This window comes from Bos mutus, chromosome 17 (genome assembly GCF_027580195.1).
Source record: "Bos mutus isolate GX-2022 chromosome 17, NWIPB_WYAK_1.1, whole genome shotgun sequence".
In the NCBI taxonomy this organism is placed as follows: Eukaryota; Metazoa; Chordata; class Mammalia; order Artiodactyla; family Bovidae; genus Bos; species Bos mutus.
In genome coordinates, this window is record NC_091633.1 from 69,352,963 (window position 1) to 69,379,577 (window position 26,615).

Consider the following 26,615-nt stretch of genomic DNA (forward strand, 5'->3'; position numbering starts at 1 on the left):
GAGCACAATTGTACGGTAGCTTGAACATTCTTTGGCACTGCCCTTCTGTGAGATTGAAATGAAAATTGACTTTTTTCAGTCCTCTAGCCATGGCTGGGTTTTCCAAATTTGCTGTCAGATTGATTGCATCACTTTCACAGCATCATCTTTTAGGATTTTAAATAACACAACTGAATTTTCATCACCTCCACTAGCTTTATTCCTATGCTTCCTAAGGCCTGCTAGACTTCACACACCAGGATGTCTGGCTCTAGGTGAGTGACCACACCATGGTGGTTATCCTGGCCATTAAGATCTTTTCTGTATAGTTCAGTGTATCCTTGACACCTCTTCTTAATCTCCCCTGCTTCTGTTAGGTCCTTACAATTTCTGCCCTTATGGTGCCCAGTCTTGTATGAAATGTCTCCTTGATATTTCCAATTTTCTTGAAGAGATCTCTAGTGTATCCCATTCTCTTGTTTTCCTCTACTTCTTTGAAGTGTTTTTCCTCTTATCTTTCTTGTTATTCTCTGGAACTCTGCATTCAGTTGGGTATATCTCTCCCTTTCTCCCTTGCTTTTTGCTTCTCTTCTTTCCTCAGCTATTTGTAAAGCCTGCTCAGACAACCACTTTGCCTTCTTGCATTTCTTTTTCTATGGCATGGTTTTGGTCTCTGCCTCCTATACAGTGTTACTAACCTCCAATGGTAGTTCTTCAGGCACTCTGTCTACCAGATCTAATCCCTTGAATCTATTCATTACCTCCACTGTATAATCATAAGGAATTTGATTTAGGCCACATCTGAATGGTTTTCCCGACTTTCTTCAATTACAGTGTGAATTTTGCAATAAGGAGCTGATGACGTGAGCCACAGTCATCTTCAGGTCTTATTTTTGCTGACTGCAAAGAGCTTCTTCCATCTTTGGCTGCAAAGAATATAATTAATCTGATTTTGGTAATGACCATTTGGTGATGTCCATGTGTAGGGTCATCTCTTGGGTTGTTGGAAAAGGGTATTTGCTATGACCATTGTGTTCTCTTGACAAAACTCTGTTAGCCTTTGCCCCGCTTCGTTTAATACTCTAAGGCCAAACTTGCATGTTACTCTAGGTATCTCTTGACTGTCTACCTTTGCATTCAGTCCCCTATGATGAAAAGGACATCTTTTTTTGGTGTTAGTTCTAGAAGGTCTTGTAGGTCTTCACAGAAACAGTCAACTTCAGCTTCTTCAGCATCAGTGTTTGGGGCAAAGTGTTTGGATTACTATGATATTGAATGGTTTGCCTTGGAAACGAACCAAGATTATTCTGTCATTTTTGAGATTGCACCCACGTACTGCATTTGGAACTCTTTTGTTGACTATGATGGCTATTCAATTTCTTTTAAGGGATTCTTGCCCACCGTAGTAGATTTAATAGTCATCTGAATTAAATTCGCCCATTCCCATCCATTTAAGTTCATTGAATCCTAGAATGTCGATGTTCACTCTTGCCATCTTCTGCTTGATCACCTCTAATTTACCTTGATTCATGAACCTAACAGTCTAGGTTCCTATGGAATATTGTTCTTTATAGCACTGGACTTTACTTTCCCCATCAGACATATCCACAACTGAGCGTTGTTTCCACTTTGGCCCAGCTACTTCATTCTTTCTGGAACTGTTAGTAATTGCCCTCTGCTCTTCCTCAGTACCATACTGGACCTTCTGATCTGGGGTCTCACTTTCCAGTGTCATATCTTTTCGCCTTTTCACACTGTTCATGTTCGTGTAAGAATACTGAAGTGGTTTGCCATTCCCTCTCCCAGTGGACCATGTTTTGTCAGAATCCTTCACTATGACCCATCTGTCTTGGGTGGCCCTACATGGCATGGTTCATGGCTTCCTTGAGTTATGCAAGCCCCTTTGCCACAACAAAGCTGTGATAAAAGTGAGCACAACCAAATAACTTACTGGCTACATTAAATATCTCAATATATTGAATGTATATACTATACATAAAAATACAACTGGAAAAAAATGTACCTTAATATAACACTACAGCATCACTTTATATGAGGAAACTTTATCATTCAAGGATTTTTGTATCTGTGGGTGATCCTGGAACCAATACTCCCCAAATACCATGGGATGACTGAATTTAATCTCTAAGTTTCCAATTTTGATATGCAAAAGAACTTCTACGGAATGATCTCTTATGTTCAGCTTTCTTAAAGGAGGTAGCCAAATAAATTTTAATTGATGTCATTTTTTTCTTTCATTGTATCTGTTTTCTGTCATTATTCATTTGAATGAATGAAATTATTCAAAACCACTCAATGCACATCAATAAATGTTTGTTAAAGAGTACTGTAATGATATTATTCCCCTTGATTTTAATTAAAGGAAATTCAAAATACGTCTTTTTGCCCTTTGCCCAACTTCCACTACTGAATGAAAATGAGAATTTCTCAGGATAAGCAATAAGAAAATGATATACAAGTCAGCCACATCCTAGGATGTCACTGTTTTCCTCTTTTGCTAGGATAATTTACATCTGAAGAGTCAAATACAGCAGGACAAAGCCTGGTGGTGCTTCTTTCTTATGAAATACACTTGACCTTGTGCAATGGGGAGGGAAGGGGGCACAGCATAGCCTTTGAAAGAATGACATAGCACAAGAACACAACATAAACTGATTAGAATCAAATGGATCCAAGATGGCAAGCAAGTGAACTTCAACTAGACCCTGGTCTTCAGTATACATCCATTGTAACACATCAGCAAGCTAAATGACATGCCCAGAGGTGCCCTGAAGTTCCAAGACCAACGCTCAAAGGCCAAAAAGTAGGTGATGGCTTAATTCCTGGAAATCTCTGCCCCTTCCTCAACACAGTTGGAATAATCCTCCCACTCATGAGCCTGTGAGATTAGCCAGCCCATAAAAGCTAACCACACTACATTTTGAGGTCGCTCTCGCCTCCTGCAGTGGCCCACATTCTTGCCTCAGCAGTGTGCTTCTCCCAAGGCTGCTCTTGCCTTTTGAGATGGTACACACTCTGTGGAGTGTTTCTCTCTAAATAAATTCACTTCTTACCTATCACTTTGTCTCTCATTGAATTATTTTTTCCATGAGACATTAAGAACTAGAACTTCATCAGGTGGTAAAACCAGGTTTGTGGCCTCAGTTGAAAGACTGTGCATTTTGGCTGGGCAAGTCCTGGTCTCTTGGGTTTGAGTTTCAAACTGGGTTTTGACTGGGTGTGAGTCCTGGCACATATGTTCAAGTTCCAATCTGAGGTGAATGGTTTCACTTGGAAGGCCAGAAACATGTCCAGGGTCATACATACGTACCCTAGGTCTGGTGACTATGACCAGAGATGAACTGTGGAAGAATGTCAGAGATCAGGCTACTCTAATCTTTATTTTCAACCAAGAAGGTCAAGGCATCCTCAAGGCCCAGAAGGCTCTAGTGGCTGTCCATGCTAAGAAGCAGACTAAATCTGGGACTAAAGGTCTACATAGTATTTAAGACAGCAAGCCTTCCTAGAGTGCCATTTATGGTACAGGTTCATATTTCTATCCATTTAACATGACTAGCCACAGAGGTTTTTAAAACAGAACACTGACCTTTCTTTTACTCTCACTTAACTTTTCAGTTTGTGAGTGGTGAAGTGAAGATACACATAATAAATTTTCCTGGGAGTTTACCATGTGGCAGACAACACTCTCTACCCTGGGTACATATTATCTCATTTAATCTCCTCAATAGCCCTGTGGGGTCACTCCTATTATCATCCCTATTTTATGGGTGAGAAGATTGAGGCTTACAAAGGTTTGGGAACTTGCTCAAGACCAGTTACAGAGCTGAAATATAAACCCTGTTCTGTCTGGCTCTACAGGACAAGCTTTTCACCACTAGATCACTCTTCTGCTGTCCAAATCAAGGACACCTCTTCCATCTTCTCTATTAGAGAAGATCCACACACTTCATCAGTGGGGCAATCTGAAATCTGTCTTTTTATGGGAAAATGGTAAACCCTGAAATGAAGCTAACAGCATGCATGGGCTTTTTATAATAAAAGGAAATTCAAAACAGAATTTTGAAGAAAGACAGTGTCCCATTGCATACACAGGGTAGGGCTAGTATGCCCACAGGCCATAGAGTCAAAAGGTAAAAGCAGAAAGATTAAACAATCAAGATTAAGACATTTTTGTCTGTTTGATGCAATATCCTATCATACCTGATCCAAGTTTGGAGTACAAAATGAAGCAGGGCAAAGGCTAACAGAGTTTTCCCAAGAGAACACACTGGGCATAGCAAACACTCTCTTCCAAAAACAAAAGAGACAACTCTACAAATGGACATCACCAAATCAGTTCAGTTCAGTTGCTCAGTCATATCCGACTCTTTGAGACCCCATGGACTACAGCATGCCAGGCTTACCTGTCCATCACCAACCCCCGGGGTCTGCTCACAATCATGTCCATCAAGTCAGTGATGCCATCAAACCATCTCATCCTCTGTCAGCCCCTTCTCCTCCTGCCTTCAATCTTTCCCAGAATAAGGGTTTTTTCCAACAAGGCAGTTCTTCTCATCAGGTGGCCAAAGTACTGAAGCTTCAGCTTCAGCATCAGCCCTTCCAATGAATATCCAGGACTGATTTCCTTTAGGATTGACTGGTTTGATCTCCTTGCAGTCCAAGGGACTCTGAAGAGGTTTCTCCAGCACCACAGTTCAAAAGCATGAATTCTTCGGTGCTCAGCTTTCTTTATGGTCCAACTCTCACATTCATATATGGCTACCAAAAAATCATAGCTTTCACTAGATGGACCTATGTTTGTAAAGTAATGTCTCTGCTTTTTAATATGCTGTCTAGGTTGGTAATAGCTTTTCTTCCAGGAGCAAGCCTCTTTTAATTTCATGGCTGCAGTCACCATCTGTAGTGATTTTGGAGCCCAAGAAAATAAAGTCTGTCCCTGTTTCCATTGTTTCCCCTTTTATTTGCCATGAAGTGATGGGACTGGATGCCATGATCTTCATTTTTTGAACGTTGAGTTTTAAGCCAGGTTTTTCACTCTCCTCTGTGACTTTCATCAAGAGGCTCTTTAGTTTCTCTTCTGATTTTGGTACTGACATTACCAAATGGTCAATACCAAAATCAGACTGATTATATTTTTTGCAGCCGAAGATGGACAAGCTCTACACAGACAGCAAAAACAAGACCAGGAGCTGACTGTGGCTCAGATCATGAACTCCTTATTGCAAAATTCATACTTAAATTTAAGAAAGTAGGGAAAACCACTACGCTATTCAGGTATGAGGTAAATCAAATCCCTTACAGTTACATAGTAGAAGTGACAAATAGATTCAAGGGATTAGATCTGATAGACAGCGTTCCTGCAAAATGATGGATAGAGGCTCATAACACTGTATAGGAAGCAGATATCAAAACCATCCCCAAGAGAAAGAAATACAAAAAGGCAAAATGAGGAGGTCTTAAAAATAGCTGAGAAAAGAAGATAAACTAAAGACAAAGGAGAAAAGGAAAGATATATCCATCTGAATGCAGAGTTCCAAAGAATAACCTGGAGAGATAAGAGAGTCTTCCTAAGTGATCAATGCAAAGAGAGGAAAGCAAGAGAATAGGAAAGACTAGAGATGTCTTCAAGAAAATCAGAGATAGCAAGGGAACATTTCATGCAAAGATGGGCTCAATAAAGGACAGAAATGGTATGGACCTAACAGAAGCACAATATACAAAGAAGAGACAGAGATGGTATGGACCTAACAGAAGCAGAAGCTATAAAGAAGAGGTAGCAAGAATACACAGAAGAACTAAACAAAAAAAGATCCTAATGACCCAGATAACCATGATAGTTAGATCACTCACCTAGAGCCAGACATCCTGCAGTGCAAAGTCAAGTGGGTCTTAGGAATCATCACTATGAACAAAACTAGTGGAGGTTATAGAATTCCAGTCAAGCCATTTCAAATCCTAAAAGATGATGCTGTGAAAGTGCTGCACTCAATATGCCAGCAAATTTGGAAAACTCAGCAGTGGCCACAGGACTGGAAAAGGTCAGTTTTCATTCCAATCCCAAAGAAAGGCAATGCCAAAGAATGCTCAAACTACTGCACAATTGCACTCATCTCACATGCTAGCAAAATAATGCTCAAAATTCTCCAAGCCAGGCTTCAATAGTACGTGAACCATGAACTTCCAGATGTTCAAGCTGGATTTAGAAAAGGCAGAAGAACCAGAGATCAAATTGCCAACATCCGTTTGATCACTGAAAAAAGGAAGAGAGTTCCAGAAAAACATCTACTTCTGCTTTATTAACTACGCCAAAGCATTTGACTGTGTGAATCACAACAAACGGAAAAATTCTTAGAGATGGGAATACCAGACCACCAGACCTGCATCCTGAGAAATCTGTATGCAGGTCAAGAAGCAACAGTTAGTACTAGACATGGAAAAACAGACTGGTTCCAAATCAGGAAAGGAGTACATCAAGGCTGTATATTGTCATCCTGCTTATTTAACTTATATGCAGAATACATCATGTGAAATGCCGGGCTGGATGAAGCACAAGCTGGAATCAAGATCACTGGGAGAAATATCAGTAACCTCTGATACACAGATAACACCATAATTCTGGCAGAAAGCGAAGAAGGACTAAAGAGCTTCTTGATGAAAGTGAAAGAGGAGAGTGAACAAGTTGGCTTAAAACTAAACATTCCAAAAAGTAAGATCATGGCATCCGGCCCCATCACTTCATGGCAAATAGTTGGGGAAACAATGGAAGCAGTGGCAGACTTTATTTTGGGGAGCCCCAAAATCACTGCAAATGATGACTGCAGCCATGAAATTAAAAGACGCTTGCTCCGTGGAAGAAAACCTATGACTGACTTAGACAGCATATTCAAAAGCAGAGACATTACTTTGCCAACAAAGTTCCATATTGTCAAGGCTATGGTTTTTCCAGTAGTCATGTATGGATGTGAGAGTTGGACTATAAAGAAAACTGAGTGCTGAAGAATTGATGCTTTTGAACTGTGGTGCTGGAGAAGACTCTTGAGAGTCCCTTGGACTGCAAGGAGATCCAACAAGTCAATCCTCAAGGAAATCAGTTCTGAATATTCATTTCAAGGACTGATGCTGAAGCTGAAACTCCAATATTTGGCCACCTGATGCAAAGAGCAGACTCGTTGGAAAAGACCCTGATGCTAGGAAAGATTGAAGCTGGGAGAAGGGGACTCAAAGGATGAAATGTTTGGATGGCATCACTGACTCAATGGACATGAGTTTGAGTAAACTCCGGCAGTTGGTAATGGACAGGGAAGCCTGGCCTGCTGTGGTCCATGGGGTTTCAAAGAGTTGGACACGACTGAATGACTGAACTGAACTGAACTCCTTGGAAGAAAAGCCATGACAAACCTAGACAGCATATTAAAAAGCAGAGACATTACTTTGCCAACAAAGGTCCATATAATCAGATCTATGGTTTTTCCAGTAGTCATGTATGGATGTAAGACTTGGACCATAAAGAAGACTGAGTGCCGAAGAACTGATGCTTTTGAATTGTGGTGTGGGAGAAGACTCTTGAGAGTCCCTTGGACAGCAAGGCGATCAAACCAGTCAATCCTAAAGGAAATCAGTCCCGAATATTCATTGGAAGGACTAATGCTGAAGCTCTAATACTTTGGTCACCTGATTTGAAGAGTTGACTCATTCGGAAAGACCCTAATTCTGGGAATGATTGAGGGCAGGAGGAGAAGGGGGCGACAGAGAATAAGACTGTTGGATGGCAGCGCTGACTCAACTGGCATAAGATTGAGCAAACTCCAGGAGTTAGTGAAAGACAGGGAAGCCTGGCATGTTGTAGTCCATGGGGCTGCAAAGAATCAGACACAACTAAACAACTGAACAATGGCAATGTGACCTAGTAGTTCCACTTCTGGTTATTTATCCAAAGAAAATGAAAACATTAATTCAAAAAGAAACATGTTCTTCTTTGTTGACTGCAAAACTATTTACAGTAGCTGAGATACAGAAACAAAGTAGGTGTCCAACAACAGATGGATACAAAAGAAGTAGCATATATACATACACATATATACACACACACACTGTATGTGTGTGTGTGTGTGTGTGTGTGTGTGTGTGTGTATACACTGGAATATTACTCTGCCATTAAAAGAATGAAATCTTGCCATTTGTGGCAACATGGATGTACCCAGAGGGTATTATGCTAAATTAAATAAGTTAGAAAGAGAAAGACAAATGCCATGTGATTTCACTTGTACATATAATCCAAAAACCAAAGTAAGACATAAACAGGCTTATAAGTACAGAGAACAAACTGGTAGTTGCCAAAGGGGAATGAGGTGGGGGGATTTGTGAAATAGGTAAAGGGGACTAATAGATAAAAGCTTCCTGTTATAAAATAATAAGTCTCAGGGATGTAATGTACACACAGGAAATACAGTTGATAATTTTGTAACAACTTTGTATGATGATGGATTGTAACTGGATTTATTGTGGTGACCGTTTTGTAATGTATAAAAATATTGAATTGTTATGCTGAACACCTCAGACTAATATCATAGTGTATGTTAATTACAACTCAATACAAAAAAGACAGCAAGTTACTCTGTAGATCAGAATCATGCTCTGCACAGCTGAGCGGGGTCAGGCGATGACCGTGAGTTAAGGGTGGTACTTGGTACACCTGGGGTGAACCCCTGAGGACCCTTCACACCAAGGTCTTTGCCACAGCTGTCATCACATTGCCTAGTCTTTCTGCGACTTTCACAGTGGTGTTTTTGTGGAAAGGACGAGGGAGAGGAATAGCTATTGAAAGGCCATCTGAACCTTCCTTTAGGACAGGTGGGATTCTATAAACCCATAAGGGGATGTTGCAATTTTCCAATGTAAGCAAAACAGATTTCTCCCTTCAGTATAAGACACATACATCTGACTGAAAACTGAAAATTTGAAATCGTTTCTGCTACTTTTTCCATCTTTTTATGTGAGAGAATTTTATTTGAAATGTCATTTTTAATTAGTCTTCAGTATCCACTATATCCAGCAAAACAGTTGTCTTTATCATTTCTATAAGTTTTCTTTACTAGCTTTTAATAATAAATAACACATATCCAGCACCTAATGTGAATAAAGCATTATTTTAAGCATATATATACATACTAATTCATTACACACAAAAAACTCTATCAAGCTGAAGCCATCATCATCCGTATTTCCCAGATGAGGACAAGAGGCTCAGTGCCCAAGGTCACATGGACAGTAAGTGATGCTGAGATTCAATCCAGGAGCACTGACCGCGCAGTCTAGCTATATCTTTCACCACTGCATGAAGCCTAATTTTAGTCTTCAAAGCTACGAACTTTTGACAGTGTAACATTAGTCATCTTTCTCTAGTTCTAGAATCAAGAATGAGACAAAGTCTAGCAAGTTATATATTGAGTGTAGGTAGAGATGCATCCCACAGATTCCAGGATATACCCCTCCTATGACATAGCCAAACAAATTATATGATCATCTTGCTCAAGCAGGAAAAGAGGAAAGGAAGTGAAGCCAGCTTACTGATCTTGGGCAGCAGCTTGATGGGGACAAGGAGAGGAAGGGTACCAAAATGAAACTGCAGAGAAATCTAGAGCCAATCTCTAGCACCTAAACAGATCATCGAGAACTTCCCTGGCTAGTCCAGGGGCTAAGAGTTTGCCTGCCAATCAGTGTACACAGTTTTGATCCCTGTTCTGGGAAGATTCCACGTGTCATGGAGCAACTAAGCCCTCGTACTGCAACTGCCGAAGCCCACATGCCTGGAGCCCATGCTCCACAACTAGAGAAGCCACCACAGTGAGAAGCCCACCACAGCTAGAGAGGAGTCCTTGCTCGCCACAACTAGAGGAAGCCCACGTGCAGCAATCAAGACCCAGCATGGGCATAAATACATAATAAAATAATAAATCAGGCTATCAAAGCAAAGCCGAAGCACACACAGCACATGCAGGAACTGTAACGAAAGGCCAGCAGAAGAGAGATAATCAGAGAAGATGACAGCTTGCAGTAATCCAGACACATCCTGGAGATGGGCGCAAATGACCACTGGGGAACTCTCATACGCTTTCAGCGCATGTGCACAGATAGGTCAGGTCCATTCACAAGAGCAGGAATAAGATAGTCATATACAGTAATAAGTTCTATGACCATCAAAGCTGGCACACAGGATGTATGTCCATAAACTTCTATGTAAGATAAGCAGTAAGAGTATGTATTAAGGTGAGGGATAAACAAGGCAATTCAGACCATAAAATTCCAAAGGATCAATAATATATGCAGGAAATTAACTTTACAATAAAGTTAACAGACACGCAAATAAAATATCAAGAAAGTAAAAACCTTGACTAGCTGTAACCCTGACTAGTAATTCTTTTTATTATGGTCTTCAATACAATTTAATAAAAGTATTGATCTTCTAGTATATGTGATTGAGGACACTAGGAATTACAGGGACTCAAATGCCATTAACTTGCAACTGCACAAGGTAATCGCGATCCATCATCTTACTAACACAAGTAAACAACTGCAGTACCATAAGGAACATCAAGAAAAGAGCTGGTCAGAACAAGGAAACATTTAGAGGAAGGAGGTGGCATTTGAGATACATCTAAAATCTCTCCAGTGAAAAGGACAGGCGACGGAAGACAGGGAATGACGTGGACAGAACTAGGGTGGTGACAATGGGTTTAAGTGAAAGGACCAAAGTAAGAAACCCTGCAGCCCTTGCAGCCAGTGTGGTCAGATTGAGGGAGAAATCAAAGATGAGAGGAAACATCTTCCTTTATAGAGTATCTTAATCCCAGCCTGGCACTAGGGCAGCCTCTTGAAAGAAGACCTCACACTGTTCCTAAGGACCACCTACCTCAGCATCCCCTGCCATCCTCACCACCCAGGCTTCAGGAGAGGGGCTGCAAGCCCTGGACACTCTGACTAAAGCTAATTAATAATCCTTCCCTTAAATCATTGCACCCCCAGCAGTGTTTTACATTCTCCACTTTTACCTCCACAGTACAGCTGAGACAAAACCAACATATTTGGAAAGAATTTACTAAAGGCTGATAGTGAAGTTGCTCAGTCATGTCCAACTCTTTGGACTGTAGCCTACTACACTCCTCTGTCCATGCGATTTTCCAGGCAAGAGTACTGGAATGGGTTGCCATAGGGATTGATAAAAGGGAAGAAACCCCAAAGATATAATGAATCAGAAACAAGATAGAGGTTAGCCCCCTGGGCCCATAGAGTACAGTTGGCATCAGGCCTTCCCATCTCCACATCTTTCCAGATGGTAGATACTGTGTTTAATGACCAGGCACCCCTCAGAGTCAGGCTCCTCAGAGTCAGCCCAGGATAGCAAACACATAAGCACAGCCTGTGCTGTCTCCCATGCCCCACTGTGGAATCTGCTTTTTACGTAATCAACTAATTAGTCAATTATATGAGACCTGATCTTGCTCTTCACCCTTATAATTCTCAATAATGAAAACCACAGCAAACAGCAAAACAAACAAACAACAAAACACATACCCCACACACATACCAAACACATAAACACAACCATAGAAAGGATCCATTAAAAAACAAACAGCAAAACAAACAGCAAAACACATACCCCACACACATACCAAACACATAAACACAACCATAGAAAGGATCCATTAAAAAATATAGGAAGTGTTTAAAAGGAGCTGATTAGTGAAGACAGGGGTGGGGGAAGTGAGAAAGAAAGAAAGAGTCAAAGGAAAATGACCTTGGTTTGTGAAGTGGTCGATTTTGAAAAGTCAAAAATACATCCAGGCAGAGATACATAGCAAGTAAAGAAATGGGGTGTGTGTGTGTGTGTTGCTCAGTCGTGTCTCTTTGGGAACCCATGGTCTGTCCATGGAATTCTCTAGGCAAGAATACTGGAGTGGGTTGCCATTCCCTTCTCCCAGAGATCTTCCCAACCCAGGTACTGGCTTGAACTGGGGTCTCCTGCATTGCAGGCAGATTCTTTACCATCTGAGCTACAGTTAATAAAGGAGGTTAACCCTAGAGATGCTGAAAAAAAAAAGTTGCAGTTCTGGGAATGTTTAAGTAGAAAGTATAAAAAAAGAGGCAAGGGAGAGGAAGAAAAAACCTTTGGGAATGCCCCTATCATACAGAGTAGGGGACACAAGAGGAAAAGAGGAATTGACAAGATGGAGACCTGGAGGATGCAAATGAGACAGAAGGTGGTAAAGAGGACACACTCAAGAAAGAGGAAGTGGGCAGCTTTAGAGAAAGAGGCAGGTTAAACTAAGCAAGCCCACTGGATAGAAAGGAAAGAACACAGCTGCTTTTGGAGTGGCAGGATTTAGCACAGTGGTAGGGGAGGTCAGAACCTGGGCGAGAGTGATCAGCAAGAAGGGGTGGGGCATATGCCTTCACTTGGAGGAAGAAAGGAGATGGGATATGAAGGAATTAGGACTCTACATTTGGCTGGTACCGAGAACCCGCCCATTATAGTCACTGCTGTCTCTCCAGCACTAAGACCTATTCTTGGAAGAGGTACCCAAGAAATACTGTTCATGGAATGTTGCCTATTCAGTGAATGCTGTTGTTTGATTAAGAAAATGAATTAGTCAGTGAATACAATACTAATTCTTGAGGAAGGACAAGAGAATAATCTTGCTATGGCACTCGTGTGATTCAGGTATGAAGGCTGCAGTTACACTCTCTGAAGATCTAGTTGCAAGATAAAAGCTGTTGATGCAGTTCTCATCTGTTGGATTTAGTGTGGGGCAGAGAGTGTCAGTCCCACCAGTGAGAGAGGCTGAAGTCAGTCTCTTTGACAATCATCTGAAGAAAAAGGGAGTCTTTCAGTACTGGACATTAGAACTCAGAGGAAAACACCAGGACAACTGCAGAACAGAAATCCCCCCCTGTCATGAGCATGAAAGCATGAAGACATGCTGAAAGGAGATCCTGGGGGCGGGGCTTAGGAGGGGCAGGTTGTCAAGAAGGGGCTCTCCATGTGGAGGGCAGTGGAGAGCAAGGAACCGAAAACCCAGATGAGTGCCCTCAGGTCTGGGAAAACCCTTTCGGGCTAGAGGACACCTAACTCAGGCTACTGGTTCTTGTCCTGTGTATTAAATCTGTTTGTTCTGGCCCACATTTAAAGTTTTTGAAAGTTCCTGTCTGGGTCTGAGACTACGGAAGGATTCAGCCAGCACTGGTGACCCTAAATGGCAGTAAGAGCAGAAAAAGCCCAGGGATTAGTGCTCCAGACTAACCACCAAGACATCTTAAAGGTTCTGAGTTTATTTTATTAGGTGACATGGTATTCCCTTACAGGGAATCCAAGAAAGGAATTTGTTTTTTCTCCTGTTGCTGCTCATTGTGTTTTTTCTTTGATTCTGACCAAGGAGAGCTGAGCAATTCTGACATCTAGAGGGAGAGAACTGTAGAGGACAGCAGAGAGGTTTGGTTAGAAGCACCGAGACGATGTAATTAAACAAAGCCCCAGGAGAGAGGAGAGGCCACAGGGTCCAGAGAGCTGGGAAGGCTTGTTTTTACAGTGCAATACAAAGAAACATCAAGAGCAAAGAGATGGCAAGCAAACAGAGCTCAGGTGAGAAGCCAAGGGGACAGAGTCAGCCAGAGAGCTGATGCAGCACAGAAAGTTCACACAGCTGCTGCGGCGAGGCCACCAGAGGGCTGCAGAAAAGCCTCTGCAATCTACAGGGCCTGGACTGTTGGAATTTCTAGAAACTCTAATCAGCACCATTTAATACCATCAATACCTAGAGCAATACTTGGTAACCTGAAGCTTTTGTTTTTTTGATTGAAGATGCAATCTTACACTTAAGCCAAGTTCAGTTCACCATAATGGATCCATATCCACATATCAAGTCATAATAATGGGATAAACTCACACCTCATCGCACAGTCATCTCACAATTTTAAAAAGATTCTAGTCAAAGGAATTACAATTAATTGTAATTAATTAATTACACCCTGATTATTTTCCTTCAAATAGAGTCAAGTTGTACTGTTTTGTACCAAGACCTTTAAGCTCTTTCAGATGAAAGAAATCTTAAAAATTATCTAGTCCAACCTCTCAACTCTAATGACCTCAGTTTTTTTGACATCTGTGGCAGACCCAACCAGTCCCCACCGCAGCCTTGTGGCCCTCTCCGTTTCTCAGCCACCTTTGCGGTACACCATATAGATAAGCTCTGACCAGCCGGACACTGATGGACCCTAAGCTAAGTCACCCCCAGACTTCGCCCTACCTTGGATGGAGAAGGACCAGCCAACCCTCATCGTATCAGACTCTGCTTGAGATGTAAATAAACTTCCATCAGCATTCACAGATCTATCTCTTTCAGCAGCAAGCATTAATTGATTTTCAAGCCTTCTTTTAATTACCTAGCAACTAATGAGTTGCCAATCATGCCAGAGAAAGTGGTAGAGATTATTATCTATACCACTTATCTAAGATACAAAGGATTAAAAAAAGACAGCAAACCAGTCAAGTAACTCATGTTTAAAATATAGTGGCAGCTTAAATTATCTAAAGGTTATTGAGACATGACTTATAAGGCTTTAGCCTCACCCACTAAGAACCAAGAAATAAGCTACAGAGGTCTTAAAACAACCCAGCCTGAGAGCTAAATGGCACTTTACAGCTTTGATCACTAGTTAGCCTCTCAGGCTCCAGTTATTCACTCAAATCATCTTGATGTAAATAAAACAGTCTTGGAAATCCAGTTTGTTATCTCACATCAGATAGCTTCAGATAACTACCAGGAAATTGGAAGCCATAAGAATTACTGCTAGAAGGGTGCATATTACAACATTCTGAGATCCATTTGTAAAGGATATCACCCATTTTATAAAGGATGATTGAAACTTGCCCTTCCTCAGAGTCTTGAAGACATCATAGGAGGTCTGGTAAAATTGGTAAAAATGACTTGGTATCCTCAACTAGTTCTTGTAAGTTTCCAAATAAGGTAGGACAATGTGTAATAAGTCTCTGTAAATGGTTACTCAAAAGAGTTTCAGTGTTTAAGGCCACACACTTGCTTATTTGAAAAACTGGCATGTGAGGGCCACCTTACTCCCCCAGTGCGCACGTGATGATGTTCAAATATGCAGGACACTGCCATCTGCACACTGTTCAGAAGCAAAACTGAGAATCGGTGGCTCCTTCCAAACCATTGTGGGTGCTCAGATCCAGACAGAGGGAAATCAGAATTCCATGGGCAAAATCAAGATCCAAAGATCATGTGAAGCAGAAAGGATCTTAAGTAGCAGAAGGGCTAGATGCCAGGAGGGCACCCACTCATCTCCCTGCAGAGCAGAAACCAGAGCCCATGTCCTCTGCTTTCTGAGCTCGAGTATAACTATCCACATCATACACACACAAAAAAATCCTTTCTGAACTTACATCTTCTCCATCCCTTCCCAGGCCTCCCCTTGATCCTGATCCAAGGCCTGATGTGCTCACCTGCAGAAAGCAGTGCCCAACTGGGGCGTGCTCCGGAAGCGTGGCGTTGTACACCTGCTTCAGGAAAACGGGCTCGTTGTCATTCACGTCGTCCACGGCGATGCTCACCAGACAAGTGGCCGAGAGCGGGGCTCTCCGAGGTCGTGGGCCACCACTCTCAGTTCTATGGCCTCCTGGGCCTCTCGGTCCAGGCTCCGGGTGGTGCTGATCACACCACTCTCGGGATCAATGCTGAAGGATGGTCCACACTCAGCGGGGGGCCTCGGAGTCTCTGGGTTACAGAGAGCGGGGAGAGGAAGCAGCGCATAGCGCAGCCTGGCATGGTCCGTGCCAGGCTCATCTGCGTCGGAGGCACTGACACACAAGACCATGGTGCCGGGAGCCGCGGCCTCGGACACCGAAGCCCAGTAATGCTCCTGGCTGAAGAGAGGTGGCTGATCATTGAGGTCAGCAACCCGGAGCAGTAGAGTCTCCTCGGTGCTCAGCGGCGGGATCCCGCATCTGTGGCCACCAGTCGCAAATCATACAGGTCTCGGCTCTCCTATCTAGGGGCCCCTCGACGCAAAGGAAAAATACTCCTGGGGAGCCTCCGGACCGCAGCACAAAGGCTCCCTCACCGCCCTCCAAGGTCAGAGAGACGCTCCCGACTCCGAGGCCTCCATCGAGCTCCCCGGCGGCTTCCCCTTCCTTCTCTGGGTCACCTTCCGCGTCTGACACCGAGACCCGAGCCACATAGTCGCCGACTCGAGCGCCCTCGACGACGCGCGCGGCCCCTCCTTCGGTGAGGAAGAGTAGATGAATAGCGGGCGGGTTGTCATTCACGTCCAGCACCGCGATGGACACGCGCACGGTGGCGACCTCGGGCGCAGCGCCTCCGTCACGGGCCTCCACCACCAGCTGGTGCCAGGCCTGCGCCTCGCGGTCCAGCGGCCTGTGCACCCGCACCACCCCGCTCAGCTCCTCCACCACGAAGTAGGCCGCGTCGTCCAGCGTCCTGCCGCTACCACCGGCCCCGGGAGCCTGCCGGGAGCGGATGCTGTAGCGCACGTGGCCGTTGGGCCCCAGGTCACGGTCGGTGGCGCGCACGCGACAGACTTCGGTGCCGGGCCGAGCGTCCTCGCGAACCGCGGCGCGGTACTCGCTCTCCTCAAAGACTGGAGGATTGTCGTTCTCATCCAGCACGCACAGTTCCACTCGCAGGCGGCCGGTGCGCCGCGGGCGACCGCCGTCCCAAGCCTCGATCTGCAGCTCGTGTGCCGCCACCGCCTCTCGGTCCAAGCGCCGAAGCAGCACCAAGTCTAGGGGCTCAAGGGGCGACGAGGACGGCAGCGACGGTGGCGACCCCGGGGCCCCGTAGCGCAACTGGAAAAAAGGTCCGGCGGGGTCCTCAGACAGGCTGGACGGTTGCACCAGGGTGTAGCCCTGTATGCTGAAAAGCCCAGCGTCCGGGTCTCGGGCGCCTGGCAGGCGGAAGGCGGTACCTGGTGGGCTGAGCTCGGAGACGTTGAGTTGCAGGGAGTCCAGAGGAAAGCGGGGCGAGTGGTCGTTCACGTCGTTGACTTGAATCTCCACCTGCACCACCGCGCCCAGCAGCGTGGCGGCCACGAAGCTGTAGTAGTCGCGCTGCTCGCGGTCCAGGCGCCGCGCCGTGCGGATAATGCCTGTGTCCGGGTGCACTTGGAAGTCATCCAGCAGCGGAGAGTCATCGGAATCCTCCGACAGAAAGAAGCCGCCCCTCTCCTGCTGCTGCTGCGTGGCGGGCAGCCCCGCACGGATGTCGCCGACCAGAGTGTCCGGAGGAAGGCCCTCGTCCACGGAAAGGCTGAGGTTGAACACCTGGGCAGACGAGCCCGAGGCCGCCCACAGCCACGCGTGCACGCAGAGCCCGAGCAGGAAGCGCTGCGCCCCGGCGCCGCCGCCGCCCTGCCGCCCGCGGGGTGACCCTCCGCTTCCAGGGAGCAGGAGGCGCTTCCAGGCTGGACGCCCTTCACCCATCCTCCGCCCTGAAGGGCTCATGTCTCCGCCAGCTCCTTGGGAAGGCTCCCTGGTAACTGCTAGCTTGTGGCGGAGTGGCAGAAAAATCCAGGAGCCTCTTCGGTATCTGAGCCAAAGAAGAAAAGACTTTGTTTGGCAAACAAACTGACAGACGCAGGAGTTCCCGTGGTTACATCTGCAACTGGTGAAGACGTCCTTCTCCCGCAGCTCTCGCAGACAGGCCGGGGGAGCTCGAGCCGCTTCCACCGCTGTCAGCCACCTTTGAGCCCCTGGATCTCTTTACATGAGTCTCATCTCTTTTTCTCTCTCTTTTTATTCCTTTGACATCTGTTCCTTGTTCGGCTCGGCTGGTTGTTTCCCCCTGGTAAAGTCAGGTGCATTATTTCCTTTGCCAAAAAGGATGAAATTATTCAAAGCGCGCACATACGGAGAAGCTGGGGGTCGGGCCGGGGAAGAGGGTAAGGTAAGGGCGGGAGGGCGCGGGGCCGGAGCGGGAGGGAGGGAGAGGCGGATCCGACTGCGGCGCAGTCAGCGGCTCCCGGGCGGCCGCGCCCGCCGCGTCTTGGGGCGCGGGGGACCGCGCGCCTCCCGCCGGTTCTCCTCCGCGCGCCGTGACGCGGCCACACACCCGGGCGAACTCCCACCTGCGAGGCGCAGCTGCAGCTGGGCACGTTCCTGGTCAGGCTAGGGGCGGAGGAGAGGAGAGCAAACGTGAGAGGAGCCGGAGATGGGGACCATGGGGCGCGTGGGGATCGCGCAGGCTGGGCTAGGCGTGAAAGTGGCTAGGGGTGGGGAAGGTGAGGGGACAGCCCTCCCCGCTCCATCCCTGAGACTGGCTCTGCAGCGGGCCTGACGCTGGGGAGCTCCTGCCGAGCGGAGAGGGCGGGGGGGGTGGTGGTTATCATTACACTGGAGAGCCAAACTTGTGTTATCCATGTGGCGAGAAAGACTCGTCCCCAGCGGAAGGACAGATGGAGTCAAAGGCCGATGCACAGCTGGGGCCGGAATGACTGCAAAGGGGGAGAAGGCGGAACTTGGAAAAACCTTCGAGAAACCCTGAGAAATCTGTGACACACATGGTGCAAACCAAGCTTTATTATGCCGCGCTACCACTCGGCGAGACGTGTGAGCGACTTATCACTCCCCTCTGCTACCGGCAATGACGACAATAGATTCGGCTTGCGAACACTTTTTATGCATTCAGCGCCATCACAACACTTCCAGGATGGTTTACGATGCTGATTTATGGGCAGAAAGACGGGGTAGCCGAGGCCATCACCTTCCCAAGCTCCACGAGCAGGGAAGTTTGCAGGCAAAGCAACTACTGATACCTCTCTCAAAATAGCTTGTGTCTGAGCCGGAGATTATCAATGAATCGCGAGTTTCCCTTCAATTATCCGTAATAGTAGGATAAATTGCCTCTCTTAAAAAAATGCCAGAGGAAAGACTCTGCCCTCTCAAGGATGGCTTGTCATATTTAGCAAATGGTTTCTGCAATTTTGCATTTAGACCAGAAGAAAGGCTTAATTTCCTAGATACTGTTGCTCTCCTTTGTTGTTGTTTAGTCCCTAAGTCCTGTCTGACTCTTGAGACCCGATGGACTGTAGCGCGCCAGGCTCCTCTATCCATGGGATTTCCCAGGAAATAATCCTGAAGTGGGTTGCCATTTCCTTCTCCAGGAGATCTTCTGACCGAGGGATTGAACCCACATCTCCTGCATTGGTAGGTGGATTCATTATCACTGAGCCATCAGAGAAGACATTTAAGGAGCACCAAAAGCCCTGAGTAGCAGTCCCTTACAGCAAGATGTCTTTTTAATATATATATAATTGCTAATCTACAGCCATACCATCACCCCTATGGCTGATAAAATAACAATAAATGTATTTTATAGCAGACAATTTCATATATATGGAGACATTATTGAAACAAATTCAGTGTCTCTAAACCAATGTATCTCTTCTCCATTGAGATTTGTTACTAGTCTTTAGTCTCCTTTAACCTCAGCCTCTGAAATCTCACCCTCACTAGGCCCCCTGTCCCTTTGTAAGTGATCCTCAAGCAAACATCCAGACTGATACTTTTAAAACTAACTCAAATCATGTCACACACACCCCCAACCCCACCCTCCCCTCTTAGAACCTGTCAGTATATTTCCATTATACTTGAATTTTAATTCAGACTCCCTTCAAAGAGTGCAGGACTCTACCTAGCATGGTGCTATCCACCCTTCTGACCTCACAGCTGTCCATCCAGCTCCACTGCCTTCTTTCTGACCTTAGTTCCTATTGCGGACTGAGCACTTGGGTCTCCTTCAAAATTCATGTGCTGAAATCCTGTCCCCCACCCAGTGTGATTGGCTTTAGGAGGGCAAGTTTTGAGGGTGATTAGATTACTTGATTTTCCATCCATGGGGTCGCTAAGAGTCGGATATGACTGAGCGACTTCACTTTCCCTTTTCACTTTCATGCATTGGAGAAGGAAATGGCAACCCACTCCAGAATTCTTGCCTGGAGAATCCCAGGGACGGGGGAGCCTGGTGGGCTGCTGTCTATGGGGTCGCACAGAGTCGGCCACGACTGAAGCTACTTAGCAGCAGCAGCAGCAGATTACTTGAGGTCATGGGATTAGCGCCTTTAAGTGAATGAGGAGAGGACCTGAAGCTCTCTGCTTCTCACCATGTGATGGTAGAAAAAGCCAGTGGCCCACAAACGGGAAGAGGTCCTGCCCCAGAACTCGACCATGCTGGCACTCTGATCTGACTTCCAACCCTCAGAACTGTGAAAACAAGTGTCTGTTGTTTATAAGCAACCCCCACGCCCATCCCAGCATCAGTGACTCAGTGGACATGAATTTGAGCAAACTCAGGGAGATAGTGAAGGACAGGGAAGCCTGGCATGCTGCAATCCATGGGGTCACAAAGAGTTGGACACAATTGAGTGACCAAACTTTGTTCCAGCAACTTGAGCAGACTCTGACAGCTTGTACATTTGAATTGTGAGGCCCTTTCTGTGCCTGGGAGTTCTTTCTTCTGATTTGTGAAGATCTGGCCATTTCTCACTCAGGTCTCAATTCAAATACCAGCTGTTTGGAGACCTTCCTTGACCACCCTACCTACCTCAAGTAGCTTCTCTGCCTTAAACTGCATCCTTATATTAGATTTCATTCACAGTGTCCATCAGCACCTGAAATTAGTTTGTTTCATTCTTTCATTTATTATTGTAATCTCAACCCTCTTCAGGCACTTTAAGTGCTGCTTTATCCCAGAACCTAGAAGAGTACTACCGTAGTGTGGCTTTATTCACTAAATGTCTGTTGGATGGATGACTGAATGGATGGTTGTTGAACTGAAGAATAGATGGAAAGATGAATCATTGAAGGGGGTGGGATTTGAAGCCATAACTCAGAAATAATTGGTGTGAGATCTTTTATTGTGATGAATTGTATCTTCTCAGTTTAATCATTTTGAACATTCTATGGAGCTTTATACTCATTTTTGAACTTCTTCAATTTATTTGGCTAACTATATCATTATCAAATATTTACTTGAGTCTAAAAATAAAGGAAAAGGAGCTAGTTTCTCCACAGCTTTCACTGACACATTCACTGTAAACAGTGGTTTAGTTTAGAAACAAATGGGAAATCAGGAACTTGAAACATCTATTTTCCCATTCGTTTTTAGGCTTTCTCTTTCATAATGTACAATTCAAGGTCTCCTGCCCATTTCACAGTGTCCTTTATTGAATTCCTGAGCAGCCTTCTAGAATTAATAATTCAATTTAGTTGAGTAAAAGAAATAATATTTCTCAAATATGCAAAAAATAATTGTATATAGCACAGGGGTCAGCAGCCTGCAAGAACTAGGTCCAGATCTGACCCTCTTGAGAGAAACATCAGGGTATAACCAGCAATAATTTGGGTTTTGAAGCTGGGAAGCACTGGCTCTGTTCTATAATTTGGGGCAAGTTATTTCAATCTTGATAAACATTAATTTCCCCTTCTCTAAGCTGAGGATTAAAATATTTAGCTCTCAAGGATGTTATGAGCCTTAAAGGAGACAATGTATGTGGACTAGCACATAGAAAGCATCCAGTAGATGCCACTTCTCTTGTCCTCTGTTGCTTGCTTGATTAATGTTTTAGGGGTAAATGTTTGGGGTAAAATGTTTGGGGATTATCAGTAATATCAAACTCTGACTTCTTAGCCCCCTTGAGTATTAGGAGAGGAAAAATATAAAATTCCTAGAGTCATAAACAGAAATTATCATGGGCAGAAATAGCAGATTTTCCCTTGGTGATACTTGGTTTAAGTAGTACAGGAAGTCCATCATCAAAAACTTTTTCTCCCAGTCTGTAGCTAGGCCATCACTTTGTAATAGTTAACTTAAATAGTCTAAATAGTAAGGGCCTGAAGAATCTCACATAAACCCTTCAGGAAAGGAATTATAATTATTATCCCCATCTTGCAGATGAAGTAACTGAGATTCAGGGCACTGCAAATAACTTGATCAAAGTCACATAAGTGTAAATATGTAAGTGGTGGTACACCTGTTGTCCATAGTTTTCTGGAAACTTCACTGGTCATTTATCATCTCTGTGACCTTCATTTATCATTTTCATGCAAATCTGTCATGCTTGTCATGCTTCTGAGTTCTCTTGAAATCCATACAGTGAGATAGTAAGAGTTTTGGACACTTGCTTGGGTGAATGGTGAAATGGCACAGAAGAGCCTCAGTGAAGTGGCTCCTTTGAAACTCAACAGAAAGAAACTAACTATTTAGAAATGGTACTAAAGGCAAGCAAGGAGAATTGTGTGGAATATGCAGGGGTTTCTTCCCTTCTGCTTCCCCAAGGGGAAGACCCTCTGAAGTTAGGAAGGACACTATGACTGCAGTGAGGACCCCTGCCAACTTTGGTTCACATGCCATCTTTCTAAAAAGATGAACTAAAGAGTGTTTGGAGTGTTTAATTCGGGGTTTAAATTTTATACAGCAATTTGGCTAGGGCATGGTTCTGAGTTCTTCAGTCAATCACTAGTCTAAATGTTGTTATGAAGGATCACGTAGATGTGATTAAGATCTATGAGGAGGGAGATAATTTAATGATATGGTGGCCCTCACCTCATCACTCAGGTGAAAGCCTTCTGAGCAAAATCTAAGGTTTTCCAGAGAAGAAGGAATTGTGCCTCAAGACTATAACTTAGAGATCCTGAGTGTCTATCCTACTGGCCCGCCCTACCAGTGTGTTTCTTGGTTCTGTTTCTCTGCTGCTGCTGCTGCTAAGTCACTTCAATCGTGTCCGACTCTGTGTGACCCCATAGACGGCCCACCAGGCTCCCCCGTCCCTGGGATTCTCCAGGCAAGAACACTGGAGTGGGTTGCCATTTCCTTTTCCAATGCATGAAAGAGAAAAGTGAAAATGAAGTCGCTCAGTCATATCTGACTCTTAGTGACCCCATGGACTGCAGCCCACCAGGCTCCTCCATCCATGGGATTTTCCAGGCAAGAGTACTGGAATGGGTTGCCATTGCCTTCTCCGTCTGTTTTTCTGGAGAACTCTAATATAGAGCTTTATAAAAGGAAGTGATTTAGTGTCTAATATCAAAGTCTATATTTCATATATACATATATCTTGCATTCATAAAGGTTTAAAGTCATGATCCTGGACATGATGAGGATCTTGTCCAGATAGGTAATACCTGCTAGATAATCCCGCACCCCTCCCTACCTTAAGACATAACCCATCCCAGAGAGATAAGTGATAGTTTTTTCCTTCTTTTTGGTTTTGAGAACTGATTCTATACATATCCATTCTCTTTTCTCAACCCAGCAGAATATGATTTAATTTTATAGAGTATTGGTCTCTGTTTTTGTTATCAATGTATAATTATTTCCTCTGGTTCTTTGGGAAAATGGAGAAAAATGGGTCAATGATTTCTTTATAGCAATATTTCATCATGTGGATGGGGAGAAGTATAACATGGCTTATCATTAAGTAGATTCGGATATACTATATCAAATCATATTTTTCAAATCTAGTAGAAACTGGAATGTAAGAGTTACAAGCTAAAGTTCTCCCTACATTTGAAGATTATGGTATCAGTAGGCCTGAGACAGAAGCCCCAGCTAAAGTAATTCCTGCCCAATTTTTCCCAAGTTTTCACTCTCTCCTAAATTATTATCCCTCCCAGTAACTGTTCAGTTGCTCAGTCATGTCTGACTCTTTGCGACCCCATGAATCACAGCACGCCAGGCCTCCCTGTCCATCACCAACTCCTGGAGTTCACTCAAACTCATGTCCATAGCATCGGTGATGCCATCCAGCCATCTCATCCTCTGTCTTCCCCTTCTCCTCCTGCCCCCAATTCCTCGCAGCATCAGAGTCTTTTCCAATGAGTCAACTCTTCGCATGAGGTGGCCAAAGTATTGGAGTTTCAGCTTTAGCATCAGTCCTTCCAATGAACACCCAGGACTGATCTCCTTTAGGATGGACTGGTTGGGTCTCCTTGCAGTCCAAGGGACTCTCAAGAGTCTTCTCCAACACCACAGTTCAAAAGCATCAATTCTTTGGCGCTCAGCTTTATTCACAGTCCAACTCTCACATCCATACATGACCACTGGAAAAACCATAGCCTTGACTAGATGGACCTTTGTTGGCAAAGTAATATCTCTTCTTTTCAATATACTATCTAGGTTGGTCACAACTTTCCTTCCAAGGAGTAAGCGTCTTTTAATTTCATGGCTGCAATCACCATCTGCAATGATTTTGGAGCCCCCAAAATAAAGTCTGACACTGTTTCCACTGTTTCCCCATCTATTTCCATGAAGTGATGGGACCAGATGCCATGATCTTCATTTTCTGAATGTTGAGCTTTAAGCCAACTTTTTCACTCTCCTTTTTCACTCTCATCAAGAGGCTCTTTAGTTCCTCTTCACTTTAAGCCATAAGGGTGGTGTCATCTGCATATCTGAGGTTATTGATATTTTTCCCAGCAGTCTTAATTCCAGCCTGTGCTTCTTCCAGCCCAGCATTTCTCATGATGTTCTCTGCATATAAGTTAAATAAGCAGAGTGACAATATACAGCCTTGACGTACTCCTTTTCCTATTTGGAACCAGTCTGTTGTTTCATGTCCAGTACTAACTGTTGCTTCCTGACCTGCATACAGGTTTATCAAGAGGCAGGTCAGGTGGTCTGGTATTCCCATCTCTTTCAGAATTTTCCACAGTTTGTTGTGATCCACACAGTCAAAGGCTTTGGCATAGTGGCATTTGGATTATACAGTGGAAGTGAGAAATAGATTTAAGGGACTAGATCTGATAGACAGAGTGCCTGATGAACTATGGATGGAGGTTCATGACATTTGTACAGGAGACAGGGATCAAGACCATTTCCATGGAAAAGAAATGCAAAAAAGCAAAATGGCTGTCTGAGGAGGCCTTACAAATAGCTGTGAAAAGAAGAGAAGCAAAAAGCAAAGGAGAAAAGGAAAGATATAAGCATCTGAATGCAGAGTTTCAAAGAATAGCAAGGAGAGATAAGAAAGCCTTCCTTGGCAATCAGTGCAAAGAAACAGAGGAAAATAACAGAATAGGAAAGACTAGAGATCTCTTCAAGAAAATTAGAGATACCAAGAGAACATTTCATGCAAAGATGGGCTCTATAAAGGACAGAAATGGTAGGGACCTAACAGAAGCAGAAGATATTAAGAAGAGGTGGCAAGAATACACAGAAGAACTGTACAAAAAAAGAGCTTCATGACCCAATCACGATGGTGTGATCACTCACCTAGAGCCAGACATCCTGGAATGTGAAGTCAAGCAGGCCTTAGAAAGCATCACTATAAACAAAGCTAGTGGAGTTGATGGAATTCCAGTTGAGCTATTTCAAATCCTGAAAGATGATGCTGTGAAAGTGCTGCACTCAATATGCCAGCAAATCTTGATAACTCAGCAGTGGCCACAGGGCTGGAAAAGGTCAGTTTTCATTCCAATCCCAAAAAAGGCAATGTCAAAGAATGCTCAAACTACCGCACAATTGCACTCATCTCACACGCTAGTAAAGTAATGCTCAAAATTCTCCAAGCCAGGCTTCAGCAGTACGTGAACCGTGAACTTCCAGATGTTCAAGCTGGTTTTAGAAAGGCAGAGGAACCAGAGATCAAATTGCCAATATCCTAGTAACTGTTAAGGCATACCAAGTTCTCCCTACTTTATTTACCAGGTCCCAGATGGCCTACAAAGGTCAATCAAACCTGTTCAAACACATAGTCTTTAAAATCTGACTTTTTTGACTTATCTTTGGTGCACACACACACACATACACATGCACACACATCTTGCTTTCCCTGAAAGCCTTTCTTCAGATGAAATGATCCCAGCTTCTTATTTCCCCAAACCTTTAATCATTTTGTTTCTGTTCTATGAACTCTTTCCAATTTCCCTATATATTGTACAAGATGTGGAAACCAAAACCACACACCATTTTCTAACAGGATCTGTGCATTGCCAAATTTAGGGAGGCTGACTTACTTTTTCAATCAGCAATCAAAGCCAAGTCCAACAGGTTCTTAACAAGTAGATGACTGAACAGGTGTGACACCCCCATTCCAGTAAAGCAGTGCCTTGCGAGTAGATAATTATTCAGTGTGGAAAGGTAATTGACTTGTTTTAGCTCAAAGGGATTTTTAGAATATTCATGTATTTGTGTAAGGCAGCATGAAGAATATAGCTAGTGAAGAAAAAGATAAACAGTGTTTAATCCTGCCCATATTTTTCTAGGTGTAATTGCTCTTTGTGTGAAGTAAAGGAAGCCGATCTGTTTCCTGGGACAAAGCAAAGTTCACTGAAATACATATACATAATGTATCTTATAATAATTCCAGGCAAGAGAAAGCAAAGGAAATACCCAGAGCCCTGCCAATCCCACAAATATTCAGTGAGAAAAACACCTGGATTCTCCCCAAGCCACAGCTGTTCAGTGGAAAATGCCTGGATCCCATTGAAACAAGGCAGTCAGGGAAAAGAGCCACATCCGGCCCAGTGTGTCTCCTCAATACGACAGGCACACATGAATCCTATTTGATCAAGACACAGTTATTTTGGA

General features: G+C 44.3%; 1 protein-coding gene across 1 annotated transcript in view; it reads right to left on the bottom strand.

Annotated features, from left to right (window-relative positions):
• DCHS2 (dachsous cadherin-related 2) overlaps positions 1 to 17,533 on the bottom strand; it is a 316,336-nt gene extending 298,803 nt beyond the window's left edge. The window contains 4 exon segments of the mRNA XM_070385628.1: positions 15,518 to 15,648; positions 15,651 to 16,010; positions 16,013 to 16,060; positions 16,063 to 17,533. Of these exon segments, the coding sequence (XP_070241729.1) occupies positions 15,518 to 15,648; positions 15,651 to 16,010; positions 16,013 to 16,060; positions 16,063 to 17,533 (2,010 nt within the window).
• Positions 17,534 to 26,615: the final 9,082 nt, after the last annotated feature.